The 20,008-nt window shown below is 40.8% G+C and overlaps 1 protein-coding gene across 1 annotated transcript in view; it reads right to left on the reverse strand.

The window, feature by feature from the left end:
- LOC132401505 (myoferlin-like) overlaps positions 1–20,008 on the reverse strand; it is a 152,534-nt gene that overhangs the window by 29,432 nt on the left and 103,094 nt on the right. Inside the window, exons 31-38 of the mRNA XM_059983881.1 lie at positions 19,759–19,857; positions 16,704–16,832; positions 16,098–16,253; positions 11,020–11,111; positions 5,851–6,021; positions 2,875–3,023; positions 613–752; positions 1–89 (exon numbers count right to left, since the gene is read on the reverse strand). Of these exons, the coding sequence (XP_059839864.1) occupies positions 1–89; positions 613–752; positions 2,875–3,023; positions 5,851–6,021; positions 11,020–11,111; positions 16,098–16,253; positions 16,704–16,832; positions 19,759–19,857 (1,025 nt within the window). The remainder of the gene's footprint in view (positions 90–612; positions 753–2,874; positions 3,024–5,850; positions 6,022–11,019; positions 11,112–16,097; positions 16,254–16,703; positions 16,833–19,758; positions 19,858–20,008) is intronic.

Here is a 20,008-nt window from a genome sequence, read left to right on the forward strand (position 1 = left end):
CTGGTGGGGGACCGTGGGGTGATGTTAAAGGGTGGACCAGGAGGCCCCAGGTTTTTGGGAAAGATATCAATCCACATCTGTATTTTCCCCTGCACAAGAAATTATGTTACAGTGTTGCTTTTCAGTATATGTAACTTTTCACAATTTTAAGGTTCTATTTAAGAATCATTAATTTTTGCTCTACTATAGATTAGCTTCCTTGAACAATTCACAGCATATTACAAGGACATCTAGCTGAAAGAGGCTGCACTGTGTTTCAGCTCCATTAGAACTCCACATGTCTCTCCCTGCCACCTAACCCTTTTCATGTGTAATCAGATCAAATACATCCACCTCTACCTCTTCTTTATGACAAAACCTTCAGTTTTAAAGACCTCTATTATCTTACCCACAAAACTTTCTTTGTTATACAAAACTGCCTGGTCTGTTTGGTTCTTCCTAAAAGTTTCCCCACAATGGTCTAACATTGGCTCAACATTAGCTATCCTATAATTACATAGAGATTCAGTAAGTCCTGTTCTTTGCTGAGACTGTAAGAAGAAATGAGTGGCCCAAGAACAGTAATACTGCACCATTGAGAATGTTTAGAACATCAGGCAACATGAAATTGACCTGCTCAATTCCTGGTTGTGTGCTGTTGAACAAAGTCCTTGTCTCCACATGTTCAGGCACTAGATTCTGTAGTTGCAGGACATGCAGTGCAAGGCGTTCTTCTGGAGGACCTGGGAATGCATAAGGAACCTTCTTCACCTCTGTAAAGCAACAAAGAAAAGTGAATGGTTCAATTAATCAATAAGAGAGACAGACCAAGACACAGAAATTAACAAACGGTACTCCTTCTCCTATGATTGTCTACACTTCCTGCAACCTCAGGAAGGCAGCCTACACAATTAAAGAACCCCACCCCAGTCATTCTCTATTCTCTTCATTGTGTTTCCCAGGTGTTTCTTTGCTTTGTGGGAGGAAAATTCTCAGAGATGTTTTCTGTATACCTAATCTGATAGTAAATCATAGACCAGAGATTTCCAGGATTTTGTGGGAATAGTATTGTTTTAAGGAGGCTTTAAGCATATATTTGAAACTTTTCTTTTGTTTTAGTAATCTCTCCGTGTCAGCATTCGGAAAAAAACAATTTAGGCGTTAGCTTGCTCTCATGTGGCTCCTGAGATATAGGAAGTGGTTCCTATTTTGAGTCTTGCCATGAACCCAAATTGTCAGAGGGCAGTGCAATGCAGTATTAAGTAGTATGGTAGAGGATATTTATGTGTTGGCGCATGGCCAAGTGGTTAAGGCGTTGATCTAGTGATCTGAAGGTCGCTAGTTCAAGCCTACGCTGAGGCAGCGTGGTGTCCTTGAGCAAGGCACTTAACTGCTCTGTTCTGCGATGACACTGGTGCCAAGCTGTATCAGCCCTAGTGTCCTTCCCTTGGACAACATCAGAGGGGAGGGGAGGGGAGACTTGCAGCATGGGCATCTGCCAGCCTTCCATACAACCTGGAAACCTTCCAAAGCACAATTCCATGGTCTCACGAGACTGACGGATGCCTATTAAGAGGATATTTATCCTGCAGATGTTGAGTGAAGGCTCATCCTCCCCCATGCTTCAGATCAAGGACTGTATTGTATTGTATGTGCTCCAATTTAACCACTGAGATTTGGGGTAGCTTTGACTAAACAGCTTCCCATTTGTTTTTAAAAAAAAGCTCCACACCCTCTAGGGGTTTAGCGATCTGATGCAAAAATGAAGCAAGAAAGTGTTAATAATGCAGCTTTGTTTGACATTACTCTTCTCTAAGAATGGTGCTTAGTTCCTGTCGCTAACTGTAAACAGCTTGTATGTTCTCCCCGTGACCACATGGGTTTTCGGATGCTCCGGTTTCCTCCTACATTCCAAAGACATATGTGTTTAGGTTAGTAAGTTGTTGGTATGCTATGTTGATGCATGATGACACTTGTGGACTGTCCCAGCACAATACTTGCTGATTTGACTTGATGTTAAGGACAGACTTCATTGTATACTTCAATATACATGTGACAAGTAAAGTTAATCTTTATATTTTTTTAAAGATCCCTCAAGAGTACCATGAATTTCCAGTTGTCTGATACTTTAATTCTTCACTTCCACTTTGATCTCTGTCTTTGGCCTTCTGTTATTCCAATGAGGGCCAACATTAGCTCAAGGAACACCATCTCTTAACAGGGCATTTTCCCCCCAAGAATGATCCTGGGAATCAAAGACTTAACATATAAGGAGCATTTGATGGCTTTGGGCCTGTACTTGCTGGATTTTAGAAGAACAAGGGCGATCTCAGTCATATGAAGATAAAAAAAGTGGGGCTGTTATACAACAGTAATGATGATTAAATTAAAACAGATTTGACAGAGGTGTTTAAATTCACTAAGGGTTTTGATAGAGTGACATGAATAAATTGTTTCCTGTGACAAGGTAAAGAAAGAGGTGACAATTTTATGGTATGAAAAAACCAGAGGCAACATGGGGGGAAAATACTCATGTAGCAAGTTGTAATTTGAAATGCACTGGCATGAAAAGATAATGGAAAATCAATCAAATAAGATGTAGATAAAAACCAGAAAGGAAAATAAATAAAGGACAGTGGGGAAACTCGAAGGAGCAGAGGACTGGCTGGATAGCTCTGCCCAAAAGCATAAAATTAATTTATTAATGCACCACAGAAACTAAGTTAAAATAAGAAACACCACGATGGGGGTTGAAGATTTATTTTCAGAATTGGCAATTCAATTCACGTTCAGCTCCAATTTGGAATTTTCACCAATTATTGCCATGTATTTCATTCTAAATCATCTTGACACATACAATGCACACAGTCCATTCCACATGGACTTCCACCTTACCAAACTCCTCCAGCAGGAATATCTCATCTCCAATACTAATCTTCTGCCCTCCATTGTGAAATACAGGTAATGCATAGTTCTTCAATTTGCATAGGTTAATCAATCGTTCTGTTGGCTTCACCTGATCTCGCCACTGAGTGGGGCCACCTCTGGGGAGAAAAAAATATATTAAATACAATCCATTTTATTCTCCATTTTTCTGAGAATTAATTTACATTCCTTCACTCTCAACCAATATACAGAAGAGGAAGTCTGCTCAGTAGATTTCTGGCCAGTATTTTCTGGTTCAATGCTCAAATACTCAGGGAAAGTGAAGCAGCCCTCTAGATCCTCAGACATGGGATAGTAACATTGATTCTACATGTAAGGAGTCAATGGCACAGTTCTAAGGTTCTTCCTATCACACTTACAAAAAGGACATACTAGTGGCACAGTAGCCTAGTGGTTAGTGCAATGCTCTACAGCATCAGTGATCACTGATCAGGGTTCAACTCCCACCGCTGTCTGGAAGGAGTTCGTATGTTCTCCCTGTGACCGCGCAAGTTTCTTCTGGGTGCTTCAGTTTCCTCTCACACTCCAAAAAGATGTACTTGTTAGGGTTAGTGAGTTGTAGACATGTTATGTTGGTGCCAGAAGCAGAACAACGCTAATTGGTTGCCCCCAACACATCCTCCGACTGTGTTGATTGGTGACACATATGACGCATTTCACTGTATGTTTTGATGTTTCCATGTACAGTATTGTCAAGTCTTATCAAAAGTGATGTTTTGATGTACAGTAATTTCAAAACTCTTAGGCACAGAAAAATATCTGTAAAGTGAAGATGCTTTCAAAAATAATGAACTGACAAGTTTCTAAATAGCAAAAAAATTAATATAAAGAGCAGTAAACAGAAAAAGACCAAATCAAATTAATATTTGGTGACCACTCTTTGCCTTTAAAACTGCATCAGTTCTCTTGGTATACTGTTGTGCAGTTTTATAAGAAAATCAGCTGTAAGGTTGGTCCAAGCATCTTGCAGAACTTATCACTGTTCTTCTGCCAACTTCGGCTGGACTTGCTTATTTCTGCCTCTCCAGGTAGTTCCAGGCAGCTTCAACGATGTTACGATTAGGCTCTGTGGAAACCATATCTTCTAAAAACAAACAACAATAAAACTAGGGTGCCTAAGACTTTCGCACAGTACTGTACATGTGACAAATAAATTTAAATCTAAATCTCTTTAAATATTAAACAAATATAAGTACAAGTAGGCCCTCCAGCCCCTTGATCTTTGTTGACCTTTGAATAAGATCATACCTGATCTTCTACCTTAGCACTTGTTCCTGCTGTATCCCTAAAGTACTTGATTCCACTCATATCCTAAAATCTAGCAAGATCAGCTTTGATAAAGGAAATGACTGAGTGCCCTCCACCCTTTTTTTAGTGGCTCTCCTTTGGTCAGGGTTGACCATAGACATTACGACCTTAACTGTTCATGTGATACACAAACCAGGGTAGTATGACATGGAAAGCAAGTTGTTGGCCATGCAGCAGGCTCCCCCTCTCCACACAGCCAAAGGAAAGGCTGAGACTGATAGTTTGGCATCAGCAGCATTGCAGGAGTTGCCAGTCAGCATTGAACTCAATGTAGGACTGTCTTAGGGACTCCAGCTCCAGATTTTCCCTCAGGGTTTATTCCTGAAGCCTTCCCAATGAGTGATATAGCCTCATGGCAGTGGAGGCTTGAGATCAGAGTTTTCCTTCTCCTAGATGAGCTGCCAACCACATCTGACAAGCCCCATCTGCCAGAAGCAACTGGTTTTAAGGTGCCAGTGACTGGTTTAAAGGAGCCTTTGCCCCTTCTCCTGTCAGTAGAAACAGTTCCACTGTGAAGCCCAAGGATTATAGCTTTAACATAAAACCATTACTGCCTGGAATTTTCAACCCAGGAGGGTTGTGAACGACAGGTCATGGGGGTGGGTTTAATACATTTTTGAAAATGAGAGCAATGGGAAACTGGGGTAGGAGATGAGTCATGGGCAGGTCAGTCATGATCATACTGAATGGTGGGTTAGGCTCAAGTGGTCGACTCAGGAATATACTGACAGAGACAATGAATAAAGTTGATCTAAGTATATAAATCAATGGGTACAGGATGATCAGTTGAGCCTGCCCCAAAATTAAGATGGCTAGAACATCACAACCAGAAACCACAACCAGTTTACAACTCTATTTGCCTTTTGTACAGGAAAAATGTTTTACAGTTAAAGTGAACACTGAGCCAAATGAGGAGGATATTAGTTCAGGTGACCAAAAGTAGCATCTACGTAAGAACACAAGAAAATAGGAAGAATTTAATCTTTCAAGGCTGCCCATGATTTTGGCTAATCAATAGTAATTTCAACTTCTCTTCTGTGCCATTTACCCTATATATTGGTCTAACCATCAATCTATCAAATACTTCCAATGATCCAGCTTTCAACATCAGCAGGGGCAGAGAATCAATGATCTATGGAATGTCTCAAAGAAGGAGAGGTTCCCCCAGGTAGAGAGGCAGAGTAACCTACTTTCTAGAGTAATGGGGGTAGCAGAGTTATGGGATTAGGCAGAGACACAGAATTAAGAACATGTGCCATAATTTATTATATCAAAGTCATTAAAATACAGACTAAATTTTGAAATTTTATCTTATTTTTTGTAAGCTTTTAAGGAACATGGGGAAAAGGCAGGGCATGTATTTTTTTGGCTGCTCTATGAGAAGCCATTATAATAGAACTGCCACCTTCTGTTATTATACATATATCAGAGTGACCCTGTTTAAGTTGTGTTTTTGGGAATCCTTCAGAACCAAGAGCCAGATGGCTGAAGACATGCCTCTGAGAATGGGGTAGAAGAAAGTGGGTTGATATATTTACCAAGAAGCCTGAATTGGAGTTAGTGTAATCCTGTAATAATCAAATTTCTCCTGAGGTGCCCAAGTTTGAATCAACTTACGTGCAGTATGTTTGGGGCAGGCCACAGTGTGCTCCAAAACGTGACAGGAATCTGTTTTCCAAGTCAATTATTGTCTCACCAATTTTATCATCTTGAGTGACTATATCATAGTCATATACTTCAACTTTGAGATCTTTATTCAATGGAATGGTGGCATAAAGTTGAAACATTCTGCAGGAACAAATATGACCATTAGGAACATTAAATTTGGAAAAAAAATGTAATCTCCTTTCCCCCCAAGATGCTTTCTCTCCCATCCCACCCTGCTGAGCAGTTTCTCCCTGTAGCTTTCACTAAGCTATCTTCAAACCCTGACATTGACTGCTGACTATTCCACCATAGCAGTTGCTTGTCATTCGGCTGACAGATTTGTAGACTCTCAAGTCAAGTCACTTTTTATTGTCATTTCGACCATAACTGCTGGTAGAGTACACAGTAAAAACAAGGTGTTTTTCGGGACCATGGTGCTACATGAAACGGTACAAAAACTACACTGAACTACGTAAAAACAACACAGACAAAAAAAACCTTGACTACAGACCTACCCAGGACTCATAAAGTGCACAAAACAGTGCAGGCATTACAATAAATAACAAACAAGTCAAAAGGCACAGTAGAGGGCAGTAGGTTGGTGTCAGTCCAGGCTCTGGGTATTGAGGAGTCTGATGGTTTGGGGGAAGAAACTGTTACATAGTCTGGTTGTGAGAGCCCAAATGCTTCAGTGCCTTTTCCCAGGTGGCAGGAGGGAGAAGAGTTTGTATGAGGGGTGTGTGGGGTCCTTCATAATGCTGTTTGCTTTGCAGATGCAGCGTGTAGTGTAAATGTCTGTAATGGCGGGAAGAGAGACCCCGATGATCTTCTCAGCTGACCTCACTATCCGCTGCAGGGTCCTGCAATCCGAGATGGTGCAATTTCCGAACCAGGCAGAGGTGTAGCTGCTCAGGATGCTCTCAACACAACCCCTGTAGAATGTGATGAGGATGGGGGGGTGGGAGATGGACTTTCCTCAGCCTTCGCAGAAAGTAGAGATGCTGCTGGGCTTTCTTTGCTATGGAGCTGGTGTTGAGGGACCAGGTGAGGTTCTCCGCCAGGTGAACACCAAGAAATTTGGTGCTCCTAACAATCACTACCGAGGAGCCGTCGATGTTCAGCAGAGAGTGGTCACTCTGTGCCCTTCTGAAGTCAACAACCATCTTTTTTGTTTGGTTCACATTCAGAGACAGATTATTGGCTCTGCACCAGTCTGTTAGCCACTGCACCTCCTCGCTGTATACTGACATCGTTCTTGCTGATGAGACCCACCACGGTCATGTCATCGGCGAACTTGATAATGTGGTTCGAGCTGTGTGTTACAGCACAGTGAACTGCAGTGGACTGAGCACACAGCCCTGGGGGGCCCCATGCTCAGTGTGATGGTGTTAGAGATGCTGCTCCCGATCCGGACTGACTGAGGTCTCCCAGTCAGTAAGTCTAGTATCTAGTTGCAGAGGGAGGTGTTCAGGCCCAGTAAGCTCAGCTTTCCAATCAGTTTCTGAGGAATGATTTTGTTGAATGCTGAACTGAAGTCTATGAACAGTATTCGAATGTACGTGTCTTTTTTGTCCAGGTGGAGGGTGATGGCAATGGCGACGTCTGTTGAACGGTTGGGACAGTACATGAACTGCAGGGGGTCCAGTGAGGGGGGGCAGCAGGGTCTTGATGTGCCTCATGACGAGCCTGTTGAAATACTTCATGATGATGGATGTGAGTGCAACGGGACAGTCGTCATTGAGGCAGGACACTGAAGACTTCTTTGGACGATGGTGGCAACCTTGAAGCACTTTGGAATGACGGTGCTGCTCAGGGAGATGTTCAAGATGTCAGTGATAACATCTGCTAGCTGGTCTGCACATCCTCTAAGCTCTCTGCCAGGAATATTGTCTGATCCAGCAGCCTTCCGTTGGTTGATCCTGCACAGGGTTCTCCTCACATCAGCCACGGTGAGACATAGCACCTGTTCATTTGGAGGAAGGGTGGACTTCCTCGCCACCACGTCATTTTCTGCTTCAAAACGAGCGTAGAAGTTGTTCAGCACATCTGGGAGGGAGGCATTACCCGCACAGTCAGGTGATGATGTCCTGTAGTTGAACCTTCCACATGCGCCGCGTGCCGCTGCTGTCCTGGAAGTGGCTGTGGATTCGCTGGGCGTGTGCACACTTTGCCTCTCTGATGGCCCGGGACAGTTTGGCCCTTGCTGTTGTTAGGACTGCCTTGTCACCTGCTCTGAAGGTGGAGTCACGGGTCCTCAGCAGCACATGCACCTCCGCAGTCATCCATGGCTTCTGGTTGGCACGTATAGTGATGGTCTTGGACAGAGTAACATCATCAATGCACTTGCTGATGCAGCTGGTCACTGATGCCATGTACTCCTCTAAGTTGGTAGAGTCGCCATCAGTTGCAGCCTCCCTGAACATGTGCCAGTCAATGTGCTCAAAGCAGTCATGAAGAGCAGGGATGGCTCCTGCTGGCCAGGTTTTCACCTGCTTCTGAACTGGTCTGGAGCGCCTGACAAGCGGTCTGTATGCTGGGATTAGTATAACAGAGATGTGGGCTGAGTAACTGAGGTGGGGGCAGGGATCCGTCTAGTACACGTCGGTAATGTTTGTGTAAACGTGGTGCAGCACATTCGCCCCTCTTGTTGGCCAGCAAGCACGGTCACAAGTTTGGAGTCATACATCTCATTGCCAATCTCTTGTGTTTTTAGTTCTTCATCCCATTTCTGTATTGCCTGCTACTTTCCAAAGTACTCCAAAGAACTGCCTCATCTTTGACCATCTGCATTACAAGCTGACAACACTGAGTTCAACAATTTCAAAAAAAGATTCCACTTTTCCCAGTTACAACTCCACTAGACTTACCTTTTGTTTTCAAAATGTTTCCCATTACCTCCCCCTTTTGTCTTGCACTTGCAGAGATTTTTATTTGGTTATCTCCCCTGCCTTCCACCTTATCATAGATTTTATGGGTCCTTTCTCCCATTCCATACTTCCTATTATTTATTTCAATTACGTCCTCCCCCCAATTCTGCTGAATGGTTATCAATCGGAAACATTTCTTCACCTTACTGTATATCTCCAGGATGTTCTGTTTTGGTACTAATTTGTTTCTAATTATAATTATAATTATCACACGTTCTCAAAATACAACCCAACAAACTCTGGAAAGGCTGAAAGCTAGTGAGGGTTGAAGATTTAGAATTTCCTGACAGACATCCTTTAAGAGATGATGAGATTCTACAGTGTAGACAGAGATCGTTCTGCCAACTGGATTGATTAATTAATATATCCAGCAAGGATTGAGGAAAAAATCCTTTTCAAAGAAAGTTAGAATATGAAACTTGCTACAAGTGTTTGAGATAAACAGCAGAGGTAAATTAGATACATTAAACTGAAAGGAATGGAAGAATACTTTTAAGGGTAAGCAGAAGGAGATAATGAATTAAGATGGGAAGACTGTAGCAAAGTTAATAAATTAGTATCGAGAGGACTGAATTATTGATCTGGAGACTGATGTTTAAATCTTGCCACAGCAAGTGGGAGCTAATTAGTTGAATTTCAAATACAGTGGATTCTGGTTAATTGAGACACATCGGGACCCATACATTTTCACCCAATTAAGCGGCTTCCTTAATTAACCTAAGTTTCATGGAAACAGTTAAAAGGTATATAAAAAGGCAAACCACCTTTTAATTGAGTACTAAATTTTGTATTTAAATGAAATACAGAATAAATTAGAACATTACCAATACTACTACTACAATACTATAAAACTGTATTATTTTGTAATAGTTATTGACAGAGGAATTCATCCAGTATACAGTGGTGTGTACTTTTGATTGACTGTAAATGAACAAAATCAATATAGACGTGTAGTACAGATAATGGACTTCCTTCATAGTATGCTTTAGACTAATGCATCATACAAATCACAAACAAGAAAAAATCTGCAGATGTTGGAAATCCAAGCAACATACACAGCAGGCTAGGCAGCATTTATGGAAAAGAGTATAGTTGATATTTCAGGCCAAGACCTTTCATCAGAACTGCATCGTCCAAATCTTCAATTTTGTTGTAACATTCAAGATGACTGTTGATAACTTCTAATTCTTCATAGTTCCTTCTTGTTGAAGTAGTGAAATCGTTTCAAATTACATTTATTATCCAAGTGTATATACTATGTTTAACCTTGAAATTTGTCTTCTTACAGGCAACAGGCAGCCACAAAAACAAAAAAACCCTAATAGAACCAATTTAAAAAGACCATCAAACACCCAATGTGCAAAAAAGGAACAAATCATGCAAACAATAAAAAGAGAACAAATAACACTCAAATAAAATGGCACAAGAGGAAGCCATAGACTGACATGTCAGAATGGGAATGGGAATAGGAATTAAAATGGTTGGCCCACCAGGAAATTCTGCTTCTGGCGGATGCAGTGGAGGTGCTCAACAAAGCGATCCTCCAACTTACGACAGGTCTCACCAATGTAGAGGAGACATCGGAAGCAACAGATACACTAGACAACCTCAGCAGATTCACAGGTGAAATGTTACCACACCTGGAAGGTCTGTTTGGGACACTGAATGGAGGTGAGAAAGGAAGTGAAGGAAGGAAGGTGTTGCACTTGACGGCTTGTAGGATAAGTTCCAAGAGGGAGGTTAGTGGGGGGGGGGGGGCGGTGAATAGACAAGGGAATCACAGAGGGAGTTATCCCTGTGGAACAAGGAGAGTGAGGTGGGGCAGTAAAGAACTGTTGTATATTTCTGACAGGTTTTAGATTTCTAACAACTGTAGTTTCTTTGATTTTTCAAACCTTTTGCTCTTTGTAGCTCTGGATCCAGCCACATGGTTAACCCTTAACTGTCCTCTGAAATGACTAATTTCAGTGGCAATTAGGGAAGCACCAGTGTCATTTACATCTTGAGAAAGAAATAAAAACAGCCATGACAAAGCTAGAACTCAAAAATGCTGACAATTTAACAGAAATATCGGAAGACTAACAAGGCTACTCTCAAGGTGGGTTGTAAAACAAGGGGAGAAACAGTAAATAACAAAGTAAAATGTATTGTCTGTTTCGCAGTTTAAATGTTCAAGTTCACTGTACTATACTAAACCTAGGACACAGCTTACCTGCCAAACACAGGGTTGAGAGTATTGGGAACATAGTGCTCTCGATCATCAATTAACACCTTTCCAAGTGAGACCTTGATGTAGGTATCACACTATCAAGAGAATAGTTACAGTCAATGACTTAGGCTACATCCACACTAGACCCGATAACTTTTCACGTAAAAATGATAGGCATCCACACTATGCGTTTTAAAAAATATCTTTGTCCACATTGAAACAGAGATTTCAGTGAATCTCCTCCTACCGCGCATGCACAGGACACATCTACCGAAAACAAGCAACATGTTTGGTGTTGAATCTCGCTGTGAAAGACAGTACGTGTTCGTTCAGTTACAGACTAGAAAAACTTAAATGACGGGGAGCTGTTGGCTCTTGCACAGGAGGATTTAAAAGTAAAAAAAAAACAAATACTGAAGCGTACAGAGGCAACCGACAGGGAGTTCACGGATTGTATGACCCAGCTGACGACGAACATTGAAAAACTGACCAACTCTGTTACATTAACAAGACATCTTGTTAAATGTGTAAAACATATCTGCATCAGTATTAGCTTGTATTTCCATACAATGTTACATCGGGCAGTTACACATCTATTGTCAGAGAAGTACTTGCATAAATAGGTAAACCACCTTCATACAAGCAAGGACAGAAAACAGGGCAAAGTGAATTCAGTATACTTATTTATTCAATAAGTTATGGGTCAAAGTATTTGGTGAATACATTTCTAACTCTTCTGGCTTCAGTCTCATTGCCGTCTGTTCTGAAATTGTTAGGTTGCATTCAAGAAAACAATGAAATGGCGCGCTGCCGTCTGACAGTGTTTTCAGATTTCTCCGGTTACCCCATCCACACTGATGTGCCCCAGCGGCATTTTCAAAAATACCCACCCTGGAAAGTGTTTCTGAAAAGCTCCGGTTTCAGGGGACAAAAATGCCGTTTTAGTGTGGACGGAGGGTAAAAACGAAGAGAAAAAGCTTCGGTTACGGATTTATCCGGTGTAGTCTGGACGTAGCCTTAGCAATACACTTGATGGCCTGTTTTAGCTTGGACCTACCAGACTGTTATACTATTCCATAAACCAGTAAGACAAACAAAACATTTCATCACTCCAGCTGCTAGCATTTAAGCACACAAAGTCTAAATCAACTTAATAACTTGCATCTTATACAGCATCTTTAAAACAGGAAACTGTTACAGCCATTTTGCAAGGATGTTAAACAAATTATAAATGCACATATTAGACCATAAGATAAAGAAGCAGAATTAAGCCATTTGGCCCAACAAGTCTGTTCCACCATTTCATCATGGCTGATCAATTTTCCTCTCAGGCCCAATCTGCTGCCTTCTTCCTGTATCACTTCATGCTCTGAGCAATCAAGAATCTATCAACATCTGCCTTAAATACAGTTAAAGACTTGGCTTCTACAGCTGCCTGTGGAAAATAATTCCACAGATTCATCACTCTCCGGCTAAAGAAATTCCTCCTTAACACTGTTCTCAAAGGTCACCACTTTATTCTGAGGTTGTGTTCTCTGGTCTTAGACTTTCCCCTCATAGGAAACATCTTCTCCACATCCACTCTATCAGGGCCTTTCACCATTCGATAGGTTTCAATGAGTCACCATTCATTCTACTGAATAGAGGCTCAGAGCTCTTCATATGACAAGCCATTTTCGTAAACCTCCTTTGAACCCGCTTCAGTTTAAGCACATCCTTTCTAAGATAAGGCACCCAAACCTGTTCACAATACTCCTCTCTAGTGCTTTATCAGTATCAGGTTTATTATCACTGGCATGTGACGTGAAATTTGTTAACTTAGCAGCAGTCGTTCAATGCAATACATAATCTAGCAGAGAGAGAGAAAAATAAAACTTAATAATAAATAAACAAGTAAGTCAATTACGTATATTGAATAGATTTTTAAAAGTGTGCAAAAATAGAAATACTGTGTATTAAAAAAGTGAGGTAATGCCCAAACCTTCAATGTCCATTTAGGAATCAGATGGCAGAGGGGAAGAAGCTGTTCCTGAATTGCTCACTGTGTGCCTTAAGGCTTCTGTATCTCCTACCTGATGTTAACAGTGAAGGGCCTACCTGGGTGCTGGAGCTCTTTAATAACGGACACTGCCTTTCTGAGACACCGCTCCCTAAAGATGTCCTGGATACTTTGTAGGCTAGTGCCCAAGATGGAGCTTACTAGATTTACAACCTTCTGCAGCTTCTTTCAGTCCTGTGCAGTAGCCTCTCCATACTGGACAGTGTTGCAGTCTGTCAGAATGCTCTCCTCTGTACAACTATAGAAGTTTTAACATTACATCCTTGCTTTTATATTGCAGTCCTCTTGAAATAAATAACATTGCATATGTCTTCCTCACCACAGATTCAACCTGCAAATTAACCTTTAGAAAATCCTGCACAAGGACTTCCAAGTCCCTTTGCATCTCAGTTTTTGTATTTTCTCTCTATTTAGAAAACAATCAATCCTTTCATTTCTTCTACCAAAGTGCATGACCATACACTTCCCGACACTGTATTCCATCTGCTATTTCTTTGCCCATTTTTCTAATCTGTCTAAGTCAGCCTTTCTTAACCTTTTTTCCCTGGAGGAACTCTTGAAATAATTTTTAAGTCTTGGAAATACCTGCATAAAAAATTTACATCTACAGCTCACAGCATGATCGGTAAATTGTAGATATAATAATCCAAAAATAATTGTCAGTGCTCTTTTGAACAGAGAATGAAGTTTTAGCCAACCTTTCTTGAAAAAAAAACAGGTAGTTAAGCTTAGCTTACCTTTCTTGAAATTAATTTCTTTCTTTCCCTTTCATAAAATTTAAAAACTCATAGGGCAAACACAATAAATTTCTCAATTCTGGGTCAAACTTGAGATAAGCACAGACAAATTTCACCTTCAGACAAAATGAGAAGATTCTGTCCTTGCTCATGATGCTTGTTCAAGAAAAAGCTTGCTCACACATGTAGGAAGTTGAAAACTGCAGCAAAATGTTCATTCCTTTCCTATGGCACGATGCTCTTCTTTCACAGAAATCCAGAACTTCCCAAGGGGCAGGTCAGTAAATCTCATCTTGAGTACATGATCAGAGTGCAGCTCCCAAAGTTCTTCCCCTTCTCTCAAACTCAAGTTCTCAGGCTGAGCAGAAGAGTCAGAGAAAGGGTCTCTTACCCAGTCATACACATGTTGAAAAAAAGGGAAAATATTGTTCAATTTTGTTCTGCAGTTCTTCCAGGTGGTTTTCAAAAAGACTCAAGACTTTCTGATATCCTTCCTCACTCTCAAGCCAAGTAGCAGTGGAAACATTTCAAGATTTCCTTTTGCAACATGATTTTTCCAAAGATTTAGTTTCCTTTTAAATAGAAGAATCTTGTCACTTGAAGTCAAAACATTTTCTCCAGGGCCTTGCAGAGACTTGTTCAACTGGTTCAGATGTCTGTTAAGTAGACTACTTACTGCAACCATTCTTCATCTTCAAAGCACTCAGCAAAATCTGGCCTACTGTTTTCTCGAAAGTATTCCTGCATTTCACCTTTCAGCTCAAACACTCTCATATGTGGCACCTTGTCAAAGGCCTTCTGAAAATCCAAGTATACAACATCAACCAATTAGTACCAGAGGGCCAGCTGAGTTCTCAAGCTTACTCTGCCATTCAATAAGATCACCACTGATCTGAGTGTAACCTTATTACACATTCCTGTCAACTCACAATAACCTTTCAGTCCATCCTACAAGAGTCTATCCACTTCTGCCTTAAAAATATTTAAAAACAGCTTTCATTGCTACTTGGGAGTTGCAAAGACTCATGCCGACAGAGAAAAGAAAAAGTGGCCTTGGAGTGACAAAGTTCTATATTCTTCCACAGAAAGCAACATCTTCTCCACAACCACCTGTCAAGACCTCTCATATAGATTAATTAATACATTCAGGAAGGATTCAGGAATATACATATATAATTACAAAAATAGCATATACACACAGTACTGTGAAAACATCTTAGTCACATATATATAGCCCAAGACTTCTGTACAGTACTATTGAAGTTTTATGTATTGCACTGTACTGATGCCACACACAAAAAAAAACATGACATACGAGAGTGATGATAAACCTGATTCTGATATCAGTCTCTGTTGTGGACTGAGAATGGGAAGGGACAGGGAGAGTGGAATCATGGTTGAGGAAAAAAGTAAATGAGGGGGAGGGAGCATAAAGCACCAGAGAGACATTCTCCAGTGATCAATAAACTAATTGTTCAGTATCAAATGTACTTGACTGGTGTTTCACGGCTATGTGTGACTGCACCTGTGCCACCCCGCCCCACCCTTTACACTGCTTCTCTGCTAACTGTCCTACATCTCTCCCGTGGCGCTCCACCTTTGCCATTCCCAACATCCTAGGCTCCCACCAAATTTACAAACTCTCTCTCTGCTCCATATTCTACATATTTCAATCAATTTGCTTCTCTCTTTTCTAAACCAGTGGTTACAAGGATAATCCAAAGAATTTTTCCTCACAAGAAAACCTGTCCATTCCAGTAATTGTCTAGTAAACACTAATATTCTGTTAGCTTTCCTAATTATTTAGTGTATCTGTATATTACCTTTTCGTGCATTGTGCACAAAGACTCTCAGATTTAAACAAAATGGAGATACAAGGCACTGCGGGTTCTTATACTTGCCCTACAAGGAGTGACTGAGTAAGACAATGAGAGATGATCTCATTGAGACACATGTTTTTGAGAGGAATTGACTCAAATGCTGATAGACAATTTTCTGTGGCCAGTGAATCCAGAACAAAGTGTCGGAGATAGTCCTTACTATTTTCCTCCACTTCCCTTTCAAGTATTTAGCCAATTTCTTTCTGGAAGTTAGTACTGAATCTACTTACGTTGCCCTGTCAAGTACAGCCCCTCAGATTACAACTTAATGTGTATCAAGATGCTCTGTAATTAATTACAGAATGCTAATCACTACTTTCTTTCTCAAGAGCTCATAGACGCATTATGAATTTTTCGCAAATGATACCTCCTCACCCTAAGATATTCTCCAGTAGGTAAACATACCATTGCATTTCGATCTTTAGGTTGCAGGCTGAGAGCTCGAATGATATAAACTCTCACCAAGCAGTCTTGGGGTTCACTAGAAGGCAATTGACGAAACTGGGGAGGGGGCAGAGGCTTCATTGGGTCTTCTGGAAGAGGGTAAATTCGAAATGAACCCTGAAAAGAAAGCCAAACGAGAGTGACAAAAAAGTTGGTGACTACATTTGACCTACTGAGCTTATTGTTCTATTATGTCCAACATTTTGAATCTCTGAATATCTTGGCAGATTAGTACAAACATGCATTACACTAAATTTTTCCTTTCTACAAGGAATTGCTTAATTTTCTCAGTATTTCTAAAGAGTCTGCAAAGAAAGACTGAAAACTGGAACACACAGTTAGGCCTCAGCACATCAGAGCCAAATCACTGAGGTTGACATAACTGGATGCAAATGAAGGCTCGAGAATCTGTGCAGATATCACCATTAACTCAAAGGATCAAATTCCTGCTACAAATATACTACAACATCAATTTGAACAAAAAATTCAATGAAAAATCTCAAGATATGTTAACCCTGAGAGATTGAAATTTTGGGATGGGTCAAATGGATGGACTGTGTCAATCACCTTAAACTCTCCCACTACCAATGGATCCTCTGTACTGCCATATACTTTCCCCCGGTAGAGTTGAAAGGTGCTACAGAAATCTTGAAGTCCTTTGAATTGAGGCACATCTTCCAGTGCACATGGATACACCTGATGGAGAGTAAGAAAAGGGAAAGTTAATGGTAGACTTTCTAATGACCTTAGCTAAGGTAGGGTACAAGAATTGTGGTGTATAAAAGCTGTTGTAAATCTAGTCAAGAAGGAAAGAATAGCTTATGAAAGGTTCAAAAAACTAGGTAATGATAGAGATCTAGAAGATTATAAGGATAGGAGGAAGGAGTTTAAGATTGAAATTAGAAGAGCCAGAAGGGGCCATGAGAAGGTGGACAGGATTAAGGAAAACACCACGGCACTCTACAAGTATGTGAAGAGCAAGAGGATAAGATGTGAGAGAATAGGACCAATCAAGTATGACAGTGGAAAAACATGTACGGAACTGGAGGAGATAGCAGAGGTACTTAATGAATACTTTGCTTCAGTATTTACTACGGAAAAGGATCTTGGCAATTGTCAGCTCTTGGCTCATTCTAATATATTACCCCTTATACCATGAGCTCTTACCTTGTGCTGTAACATTTCTTGTGGATTCTGCTGAATATCTTTTGGAAACCTAATACATCTACTGGTTGTCCTTCATCTGTTCTGTTTGTTACAACCCCAAAGAGTTCTAATAAATGTCAATGAAACTATCTTAATGTTTCCAGAAAACATTATTGTATTTTCTGAAAGTTATGCTACAACTTACAACTTCCTTAACAACAGATTCCAGCATTTTCCAATGACAGATGCCAGACTGACTGAATTTTCTGCCTACTGTCTCCTTTCCTTTTTGAATAGGGCCATTTTATGTGTGATTGCCTGATTCTCTGGGACCATTCTCAAATCCAGGGGACTTTGGAAGATCATAACCCAATGTATTCACTATCACTGCAACCTCTTATACAATAATGTAGGATCCTACCCCAACTCTTCATACAGGCCCACTTGAAGGAATTTGTGGATACTCTCAGTTAAGACCCTATGGTAGACTGAGGTGGTTGTGTTTACATAGAGAATGTTGGGACCATCCAATATCAGGACTGATGCCCATAACAAATGCTGACAGTCTCTATCAAACCTCAAAAATAAAGATTTAAAGATTAGCTTTATTAGTCACATATACATTGAAACATACAGTGAAAAGTGTTGTTTGTATCAGATCAAATCAGTGAGAATTGAGCTGTGTCGTCACACTTCTGGCACAAACACAGCATGCCCATTACTCACTAATCCTTACCGTACATCTTTGGATGTGTGAGGAAACTGGAACACCTGAAGGTAACCCTCACAGTCATGGGGAGAATGTACAAACTCCTTACAGGCAGCAGTGGGACCAATCTTACAGCTGGTTCTGTAAAGCGCTGTTACCCGCTATCCTCCCATGCATTTATATGAGGCAAACAATATTTAATACCAAGGCCAATTTAAAAAAGTCCATAGGAATTTAAAATCTCCATAGAAATAGTGCTGATTATCTAAATGGGCAGAAGGTTCAAACATCAGAGGTGCAAAGGGACTTAGCAGTCCTTGTGCAAGACTCTCAGAAGGTTAAATTACAGGTTCAGACTGTGGTAAAGAAGGCAATTGCAATGCTGGCATTTATTTTTAGAGGAATAGAATATAAAAGCAAGGAGATAATGCTGAGCCTTTATAAGACTGAAGTCAGGCTGCACTTGGAGTATTGCTGATAGTTTTTGGCACCACATCTCAGAAGGGATGTGTTGTTAACGGAGAGAGTCCAGAGGATGTTCATAAGGATGATTTGGGAACGAAGGGGTTAACATTTGAGGAACATTTGGCAACTCTGGGCCTGTACTCACAGGAATTTAGAAGAATATGGGGTTGGGGGGGGGGGGATCTTATTGAAAACTACTGAATATTGAAAGAACCAGATAGGGTGGAAGTGGAGAGGATGTTTTGTATGGTGGGGGTTTCCAGAACTAGAGGGCACAACCTCAAAATTGAGGGGCGACCCTTTACAGCAGAGGCAAGGAGGTATTTTTTGAGCCAAAGACTAGTAAATCTGTGGAATGCTCTGCCATAGACTGCAGTGGAGGCCAAGTCCGTGCGTATATTTAAGGTAGAAGGTGATCGTTTCCTAATTGGTCAGGGAATCAAAGTTTATGGTAAGAAGGCAGGTGTATGGGGCTGAGTGGGATCCAGGATCAGCCTTGATGGAATGGTGGAACAAACTCGATGGGCTGAATAGCCTAATTCTGCTCCTGTCTTAACGTCAAACACAGCATGGTGGTGTTAATGGGGGCAGCAACTGTAACTAAAAAAAGGGAGAATGGACTGCAACACATTAATTTATACATAATCCTTAACTTCATAAAATCGCTCAAGATCTCTCACAAGAGTGATACCATTTATGCTCACAATGATTTATCGACCCACTATCAACTATCACTGCCCTCAAGGGTAGTGAATTCCAAAAATGCATCAGATACTGAGAAAAGAAGTCGCGAAAGTAGGTAGTCTGAAATTCTGTGGAAACATCACGGACCACCTACCTCGTCAAACTCCCTTAAGGATGGAGGGACGGTAGGAAGAAAGTGGGAAAGGGAAAGATGAAAGAAGACTTACATTTCTGAATATCTTACAATCTCTTCCAAGACATCTCAAAACAAAGTTCATTTTAGCGTAATTATTGATGCTCAAGAGGATAATCAAAAATATAACTTTTACTGACTAAGGAGAGGGAGATATAGGGAAGGAATTTCAGAGCTTAGGACCTTGGGAGCCGACTGTATGAGAGAATGTACAAGAGGAGAGAACTGAAATATAGAATTCCTGGAAAGCTAGTGAGAAGGAGAAGGTTAATGAGACAAGGAGGAACAAACACAACAAGGGATTTGAAGTCTTTGCTTTGCTGGATTGCAAGCCAAAGTAAAACTTCAAATATAAGTATGGGTGAATGGGAGGTGGCTCAGCCAGTTTTAAATACCCAGTATGCAGGTGAAATAACACACCTTACCTTTATGGTATCGTATCCTTGTAACAGGTAATCTGAATATTCATTATGCTTCCCAGATGAAGCATAAAATTTACACCACCAATCAATAGAGTCATCTTCCTTAAGAAAATCAAAATGGAAATAGATTATCACATTGCTTTTATGGAAGATTTTTTTGAAGCAGAGACCAGAGCTTGTACTTGTAAAACCAGAAGTTTCATACAATATAGAAGCAGGCCATCTAGCTTATTGTAGCTACATAGCTGCACAG

This window comes from Hypanus sabinus, chromosome 1, assembly GCF_030144855.1.
Source record: "Hypanus sabinus isolate sHypSab1 chromosome 1, sHypSab1.hap1, whole genome shotgun sequence".
Lineage (NCBI taxonomy): Eukaryota > Metazoa > Chordata > Chondrichthyes > Myliobatiformes > Dasyatidae > Hypanus > Hypanus sabinus.